Source organism: Marmota marmota, unplaced genomic scaffold, assembly GCF_001458135.2.
Source record: "Marmota marmota marmota unplaced genomic scaffold, marMar, whole genome shotgun sequence".
NCBI lineage: Eukaryota > Metazoa > Chordata > Mammalia > Rodentia > Sciuridae > Marmota > Marmota marmota.
Genome location: NW_026000241.1, coordinates 482,498 through 491,553, shown reverse-complemented (window position 1 = coordinate 491,553; position 9,056 = coordinate 482,498). Strand labels below are relative to the sequence as shown.

General features: G+C 46.7%; 1 protein-coding gene and 1 long non-coding RNA gene across 3 annotated transcripts in view; both read right to left on the bottom strand.

Moving 5' to 3' along the window:
- Shfl (shiftless antiviral inhibitor of ribosomal frameshifting) overlaps nt 1-1,459 on the bottom strand; it is a 13,067-nt gene extending 11,608 nt beyond the window's left edge. Inside the window, exons 1-2 of the mRNA XM_015488813.2 lie at nt 1,303-1,459; nt 587-638 (exon numbers count right to left, since the gene is read on the bottom strand). Coding sequence (XP_015344299.2) covers nt 587-638; nt 1,303-1,459 — 209 coding nt within the window. The remainder of the gene's footprint in view (nt 1-586; nt 639-1,302) is intronic.
- Nucleotides 1,460-7,514: 6,055 nt separating this feature from the next.
- On the bottom strand, nt 7,515-9,050 carry LOC125613784. 2 transcript variants are annotated; one of them, XR_007344362.1, is made up of 2 exons: nt 8,467-9,050; nt 7,515-8,278 (listed from the first exon to the last, which is right to left on the bottom strand). It is a non-coding gene; the product is annotated as an uncharacterized LOC125613784 (long non-coding RNA). The 2 variants fall into 2 exon arrangements; XR_007344361.1 differs by having other exon boundaries at nt 8,623-9,050.
- Between the last annotated feature and the right edge of the window lie 6 nt (nt 9,051-9,056).

Below are 9,056 nucleotides of genomic sequence, written 5' to 3'. Positions count from 1 at the left end.
TGGGGCATTTTGTAGATTGAACCCAAACCTGAAATATTCCCAGCACCACACGGGGGCGCTGCCTACCCACTGATGAGTTGGGTTAGAGTTTCGTGATCCTCTTGACCTGGGCTGGTTTGTGCAGTGGTTTGTGAGCGTTAGTTGTGAGCGGTACGCCTTCATCGTTTTTTTTTTTTTTTTTTAAGAATTTGACCTTTTGGGCTGGGGATGTGGCTCAAGCGGTAGCGCGCTCGCCTGGCATGCGTGCGGCCCGGGTTTGATCCTCAGCACCACATACAAACAAAGATGTTGTGTCCGCCGAGAACTAAAAAATAAATATTAAAAATTCTCTCTCTCTTTCTCTCTCTCTCACTCTCTCTTTAAAAAAAAAAAAAGAATTTGACCTTCTTTTACTTATTTGTTTTCATGTGGTGCTGAAGATCGAACCCAGTGCCTCATACATGCTAGGCAAATGCTCTAATACTGACCTACAACCCCAACTTTATCCTTTATTTTTATTTCTTTCTTTTATTTTGTGGGGCAGTGCTGAGAATGCAACCCAGGGCCTCACACATGCTGGACAAGCTGGGCTACATCCCCAGCTTACCCTTTGTTTTTATAAAAGGTGTGGGAAAGGAGGAAGTGCATGCGCTGAGACACTGAGAAGAAAGGCAGCCATTGACACATTAGTGTAATTGAGTCAAAGATGAAACCCATGAGATTCCATCCGTGTATTAAATTGTGAGATGCACATCTAGTGCTGCCCGTGTGGCAGTGGGTGCTAGGTGCATCCAAGAGCAAGGCACTGTCTGCCCTTCCGAAGCTCATGTTTTGTTTTCAGTAAAACAAACCAACCAACCCAGGGGTGCTTAACCCCTGAGCCAGGTCCCCGGCCCTTTTTTGTATTTTATTTAGGCACAGGGTCTCGCTGAGTTGCTTAGAACCTCACGAAGCTGCTGAGGCTGGCTTTGAACTTGCAGTCCTCCTGCCTCAGTCTCCTGAGCCACTGGGATTACAGGTGTGCGCCAAAGCTCAGAGTCTTAATGGGGATGAGAAACGTGAGCACGATGATATCACAAGTAATCATTTAATTATATCTGTATAGATATCAAGAAAAGAGTAAATGAAGGAATCCGTGAGAAAGGAGAACCCAGGGCCCGCATTCCCACCCCCTACTCTATGGGGCTCTCACACTCTGGGGATCTAACCACCGGCCCTCTTCACCCCAGGGCCAGGTATAGTCAATCAGGAACAGCCCGACACCCCAGAGCCCACTGAAGTGATTCCAGCTGCCCCATCCTGAACCTGCAGACCCAGCCTCACCCATCCGTCCTGTGGAGGCCTCAGGGATGGTCTTGCCCCCACCTTCCTCCTGCTCCTCTGTTCCCTGGCCAGCCTGCGCCTCCTCACGTGGGCTGCACAGCACGCCCTGCTTCCTGCCAGGCCTGTGAGGCTGGACTTCTTCCTTCATGATGGTCATTTCCACGTCAATCCTGGGGGACCTGGAAACACACACCTACCCTCTGACCTGGAGGTCCCTCCCCACGGAGCCATCCACCCGCGAGCACAAAGCTGCATGGAGCAGAATCTGCAGGCACTCAGGCGGAGCTGGGCAGCAGAGCTCAGCCTGGCACGCACAGGGCGCTGGCTGCACCCCCAGTATCCAAACCCCAAGCCAGAAGCCAAACCAAAACCACCGTATCGTCACCTCATGGCTAAAATCAAGAATCGGCCATGTAAAAGGAACTGTGTGGATAAACCAGGGTACCCCGCAGTGGGATGCTATCATCCGGTTCTTCAACAGAATGAGGTTTCTTAGGGTCAATGTAGGAAGATGGCCACTTACACATGAAGCAAAAAAAGGCAAGTCTCCAATGAATATGATCCTTCTGTTAAAAAATGAGAAATCAGCTAGGCGCAGTGGCCCATGCCTGTCATCCCAGCAACTCAGGAGGCTGAGACAGGAGGATCACAAGTTTGAGGTCAGCCTCAGCAGCTTAGAGACCCTGCCTCAAAACAAAAAAATAAAAAAGGGCTGGGGATTTAGATCAGTGATATAGCACCCCTGGGTTCAACCCCCAGGACTCATATAAAACAAAACAGAAGAGACACAGAGACTGGTTTGGACATAAGAAAAATTCTGCAGAAACATCGGTGTGCGTCTCCATAGGTAGAGCTCCACACCACCTTATTTCCTTATGGCCTATTTCTCTAACAACTGGATTTCTTTTGCAATGAGCATTCAGCATTTCTGTAATCAAAGGAAAATACCCCCGTGAAATAGAAAAGGAGGGAACCCTTCCAAACTCATTCTATGAGGCTGATATCACCCTGATAGTAAAAGCAGCCAAAGACCCATCAAGGAAAGAAAACTTCAGACCAATATCCCTGATGAACATAGATGCAAAAATTCTCAATAAAATTCTGGCAAATCACATACAAAAACATTAAAAGGTAGTGCACCACAATCAAGTGGAGTCATCCCAGGGATGCAGGGTTGGTTCAACATACGGAAATCAATAAATGTAATTCATCATATTAATAGACTTAAAAACAAGAATCATAGGATCATCTCAATAGATGCAGAAAAAGCCTTTGACAAAATACAGCACACCTTCCTGTTCAAAACACTAGAAAAAAAAGGGGGTGCCTGGGGTTGTGGCTCAGTGGTAGAGCGCTTGCCTAGCATGTGTGAGGCACTGGGTTCGATTCTTAGCACCACATATAAATAAATAAAATAAAGATTCATTGACAACTAGACAATATTTTTAAAAATAACACTAGAAAAAACTAAGGATAGTAGGAACATACGTCAGCATTGTAAAAGCTATCCATGCTAAACCCAAGGCCAGCATCATTCTAAATGGATAAAAATTGAAAGCATTCCCTTTAAAAACTGGAACAAGACAAGGATGTTCTCTTGTACCACTTCTATTCAACATCATCCTTGAAACTCTAGCCAGAGCAATTAAAAGAAAGAAATTAAAGGGATACAAATAGATAAAGAAGAACTCAAACGATCACTATTTGCTAATGACATGATTCTATATCTAGAAGATCCAAAAAAATCCCACCAGAGAACTTCTAAATGAATTCAGCAAAGTAGCAGGATATGAAATCAATGCCCATAAATCAAATGCATTCCTATACATCAGCAATGAATCCACTGAAAGAGAAATTAGGAAAACTAACCTATTCACAATAGCCTCAAAAAACCAAACCAAACCAAACCAAACCAAACAAACAAAAAAACAAACAAATAAACAAAAACCTGGGAATCAAACTAACAAAAGAAATGGAAGACCTCTACAATGAAAACTACAGAACACTAAAGAAAGAAGTTGAAGATGGAAAGATCTCCCATGTTCCTGGATAGGCAGGATTAATATTATCAAAATGGCTATATTACTTACCAAAATCATTAAACAGAATTAATGCAATTCCTGTTAAAATCCCAATGACATTCTTCATAGAAATAGAAAAAGCAGTCATGAATTTTTAAAAAATATTTATTTATTTAGTTAGTTAGTTTTAGGTGGACATAATATATTTATTTTATTTTTATGTGGTGCTGAGAATCGAACCCAGTGCCTCACGCATGCTAGGCAAGCATGCTACCACTTGAGCCACATCCCCAGCCTGAAATTTATTTGGAAAAATAAGAGACCCAGAATAGCTAAAGCAATCCTTAGTAAGAAAAGTGAAGCAGGAGGCATCACAATACCAGACCTTAAACTATACTACAGAGCAATAGTAACAAAAATGGCATGGTATGGCCCCAAAATAGACTTGTAGCCCAATGGTACAGAACAGAGGACACAGAGACAAACCCACATAAATAGTTATGTCATACTAGACAAAGGTGCCAAAAACATTCACTGGAGAAAAGACAGCCTATTCAACAAATGGTGCTGGCAAAACTGGAAACTCATATGTAGCAAAATAAAATCAAACCTCTCTCTCTCACCCTGCACAAAAATCAACTCAAACTGGGTCAAAGACTTAGGCACTAGAACAGAGACCCTGCGTCTAATAGAAGAAAAAATAGGCCCGAATCTTTACCATGTGGCCTAGGATCTGACTTCCTTAACAAGACTCCTCAAGTGCAAGGAGTAAAATCAAGGATCAATAAATGGGATGGATTCAAATTAAAAAGCTTCTTCTCAGCAAAGGAAACAATCAGTAACGTGAGAAGAGAGCCTGCAGACTGGGAGAAAATCTTTACCACATGCACCTCCAATAAAGCATTAATCTCTAGGATATATAAAGAACTCAAAAAGTTAACACACACACACACACACACAAAAAAAAAAAAGTCAATAAATAGGCCAAAGAACTGAACAGACACTTCACAGAAGAAGAAATACAATTGCTAAACAAATATATGAAAACGTGTTCAACATCTCTAGCAATTAGAGAAGTGCAAATCAAAACTACTATAAGATTTCATCTCACTCCTGTAACAATGGCAATCATCAAGAATACAGGTAACAGGGGCTGGGGTTGGTGGCTCAGCGGTAGAGCACTCACCTGTCACATGTGAGACCCTGGGTTCGATCCTCAGCACCACATAAAAATAAACAAAATAAAGATATTGTGCCCATGTATAACTAAAAAAATATTTAAAAAAAGAATAAAGGTAACAATAAATGTTGGCGAGGATGTGGGGGAAAAAGGCACACTCATACATTGCTGGTGGGACTGAAAATTGGTGCAGCCAATATGGAAAGCAGTATGGAGATTCCTCAGAACAACTTGGAACAGCACCACCATTTGACCCAGCTATCCCACTCCTTGGTTCATACCCAAAGGACTTAAAATCAGCATACTACAGTAATCCAGCCACATCAATGTTTATAGCAGCTCAATTCACAATAGCTAAACTTTGGAACCAACCTAGGTGGCTTTTAACAATGAATGGATAAAGAAAATGTGGTATATATACTCAACAAAATACTACTTTGCTGAGTAGTATTTAAAATTTAAAAAATACCCAATGAGATAAATCCAATTATTTTAAAAAGTAGCCCTGGAAATATAGTTCTGATGATGACACATAAGAGGTGAGGAGTAATTTGGGATTTTACAATTTGTGCTGTCATCAGTACATAGAATGTCCCCAGAGCACAGAAATCAGTGGAATGTCCTTTACAGCATAGAAATTATGGCATTTGCTAGTAAATGGTTGGAGTTGGAGAATGTCATGCTAAGCAAAATAAGCCAATCCCACAAAACCAAAGGCCGAATGTTTTCTCTAATATGGGGATGCTAATTCACAATAAGGTGAGGGGCACTAGGGAAGAATAGTGTCACCTTAGATTAGGTAGAGGGAAGTGAAGGGAGGGGAGGGGAAAGAATGTGGGGATAGGAAAGACAGCAGAATGAAACAGACATTATTACTGTATGTATATATGTGACTGCGTGACCAATGTGATTCTGCAACATGTACACTCAGAAAACAAATTATACCCCATCTAGGTATGATATATCAAAGTGCATAGATGCATTCTACTGTCATGTATAACTAATTTAAACAAATTAAAAATGAGATAAATCTAATTATTTAAAAAAGTAGCCCTGGAAATACAGTTCTGATGATAAAATGTAGGATGTGAGTAGAAATTTGGGATTTTATAATTTGTGCTGTCCTCATTGCGTAGAATGCCCCCAGAGCACAGAATCAGTGGAGTGTCCTTTACAGCATAGAGGTCTTTGGTTGAATTCTGGGGACCAGCCTCCCCGCACTTTTCTAGGAATGCCTTTTGTGCAGAAGTTGAGCAAACTGTTTGGAGCGTCTGCTCAGATGAGTTAGGTGGGCAGCGTCTAAAACACCATCGATCACAGTCCACCCAGTACCGGGCTGTCTGTGGGGCTGTCTGTGTGTCCTGGCCTTGGTATGTTCTGGCTCAGGGGTCATTGTCCCATTTACCCTAGCCTGTTTTTTTTAATCCCAGCCCCCCCCCCCTTTTAAATGTCTCTCTCTCTCTCTCTTTTTTTTTTTTAAGAGAGAGAGAATATTTTTTAATATTTATTTTTCGGTTTTCGGCGGGCACAACATCTTTGTTTGTATGTGGTGCTGAGGATCGAACCCGGGCCGCACCCATGCCAGGCGAGCCTGCTACCGCTTGAGCCACATCCCCAGCCCTTGCACTGCTTTTTCTAAGGTGTGGCATGAGGGGAAACATCCTTCACACCATCCCAGGCCTGGTGGCCTTGCCTTTGCATCTGGAAGTAGAGTTCAGTGTTGAACCCACATTCCCAAGGAAGCCAAGGGTGAAAGGCTCCGAGGAGAGCTGGAACAGTGTGGGGCGGCTCAACAGAATACTCGTGGCTCTAGGACCGCGATGGCCGTGGCGTCACCTCTTCGTATTTTACATCTCATATATTATCCAGTATTATCCCTTCCCCCTACATGGACCATCCTGGCCTTTCTTTTTCTTTTGTTGTGGTGCTGGGTGGGTCTCACACAAGCTGGGCACGTGCTCCACCACTGAGCTGTATACACCCCGGCCCTCCCTGCCCTTTTCTTATGGAACAAATAAATCAGGCTTGTTCTTAAAAAACAAACAAACAAACAAAAAAAACTAAATGTTGAGACTGACCTAGCCAGGCATCACCAGGTGTGGCACATGCCTGTAATCCCAGTGGCTCGGAGGCTGAGGCAGGAGGATGGCAAGTTCAAAGCCAGCCTCAGCAATTTAGGGAGGCCCTAGGCAACTTTAGCGAGACCCTATCTCTAAATAAAAATACAAAAAAGGGCTGCAGATGTGGCTTGGTGACTAAGCACCCCCGGGTTCAATACTGGTACAAAAACAAAAAAAGTGTGACCTCCAAAGAGGAAGCCCTTGTGTATACAGGGAAATAAAAGGTAAATTTCATCTTTGTCTGTGGTCACTGGATATCCCAAAACATGAGGGACGAGGGATGCAAGTTCTAGTCCCTGGGTGCGGGAGCAGGGTGGGAAAGATTCCCTTTGTGGTGCTGGGGATCGAACCCAGGGCCTTGTGCATGCCAGGCAGGCACTCTACCAACTGACTACATCCCCAGCCCCTAGGTTTACCTTTTGAGGATTGGTTTTTGCTGGAATGTTTTCACATATCATTAACAAGTAATAAGCACAGCACAGCAAAGGAGACGGAAAGGTGAAGAGTCCCAGGATGGCAGAGGGTCTTCGCTAGCTGCTCTTCTCACAGAGGGTTGACATCTAGACTGCATAAGGAACTCAAAACACCATCACACCAAAGATCAAATAGCGCAATGAAATATGGGCAAATGAGGGTGGGGTTGTGGCTCAGCGGTAGCTCGCCTAGCATGGACGGAACCGGGGTTCGATCCTCAGTACCACATAAAAATAAAGGCATTGTGTTGTGTCCATCTACACCTAAAATAAATAAATAAGTAAATGTCTAAAAAATATTTTTAAAAAATGGGGGGGAGATAATAAATACAAAGTCCTGTGGTCAGGATGAGGTGGGAAAGAGGTGGGGGGCAGGGCCACGCCCTGGCGGGAACAGGACACACGTCTGCCGTCTGAATACCGAACTTGGTGCTCTTTATTTGGGGCTGAGCCCTGTGACCCAAAGTTTCTTAGAGACACCTTCCCGAGAGCAGCAGAGGCCTTTGGGTCTCAGGATTCACAGCCGTGGGTGCTCACGTGTTCTGAGAACCCCTCCAGCTGTGCCAGCAAGTCCTTCTTGCCCCTGTCCCTGTCGCTTGGCCAAAGCATGAGGAATGTCTTTTTGCCCAGCGGGTAGCTGTATCTGTCGGGGGACAGCAAGACCGGTGAGGAGAGTCTGATGTCCCTGGGGGTTGGGGACCTCCCCCCCTTTTCCTTCTGCCATGACTGGCAGCCTTCAAGGGTCTCAGCTCCGGATCTCCAGCCTTTTCCCACATGACTGAGGATTAGGAAAACGAGGACACACAGTGCCCGGCCCTCTGGCCCTTCTCTGCCCTCCCGTGGAAACAGAGATCACGAACACCGCTCCTCTTGTGAAAGAGCTTCCCTGAAATCGCTCAGTGCACGACCTGCACTACGTTCAGGGTGGCCCTCCTGTCCCAGACCTCCTGCTGACAGGTCCAGCAGAAATGGTGAAACCAAGGGCTGGCTGGAGTGGGCGGGGGGCATCTCGGCCTGATTCCCTGGGGCACCAAGAGTCTCCACGCACTCAGACTTGACTCCACAGGTCTGATGTCAGGCCCATGATGAGGTAAGACTTCTGTTCTCGCAACCCCAAGGAGTCATAGCAGGTGGCCTGGGTGACAAATTTCTTCACGCTGAGGGGCATAGCAGGGTCCGTGCCTGGAAGAGACCTGGTGTGAGCGCATGTGCAGACCAGGCCCTCCTCGGGGCTGGGACCCAGAGAGGGCCATATGCCCCTTCCCCCTTCCCGACACCTGGGACATCCACTCCCCCCATCCCCCAGGGCTGGGGATGGTGCCCAGGGCCTCCCGCACGCTTGGCCAGTCCTGGACCCCGGCCAGCCTCACTGCTCTTGATGATGGCCTGCAGCTGCATGTGGTAGTAGACGTAAGGGTTCGACCCAGCGGCCTCCAGCTTGGCCTTATACACTGAGGAAGGCAGGGCGAGGGCATGGCGTCGCCTCTGGCTTCCAGCCCTCTGTCACCCGACTGCGGTGGCCTCACCTTACCGAAGTCCACGCCCGCCTCGCACGCGGCCGCCTGGAGCTCCTCCTGCCTCAGCCTCCCTCCGTCCTTCCTCGGGGCCGGGCACTGCTCTGGAAGGCCGGGCCGGCTGCTCTGGGTCTGGGCTTCGGGAGCCGCAGGGCCTCCCCATCGGTCCTCCTCCTCCTTCCTTCTTTCCGTCCCTCTCTGTCCATCTTTCTTTCTTTTTGTCGTTTTTCTTTGCCACATTTACTCCCCCCACCCCCAGGGCTGGGAGGGGACCAGGGCTGTGGCCACGCCTGGCGGGCCCCGAGTCTCCTCTGGCCTCTGCCTGTCCCGTGCTCTTGGGCCTTTACCTGCTTGTGTGCGACACCCCGCCCAGAGCCGGGGACCCCGAGCCCCGCGGCCCAGCGCTCCCGCCCGCGCGCACCTTCGGCACATCTGCAGACGTCTTG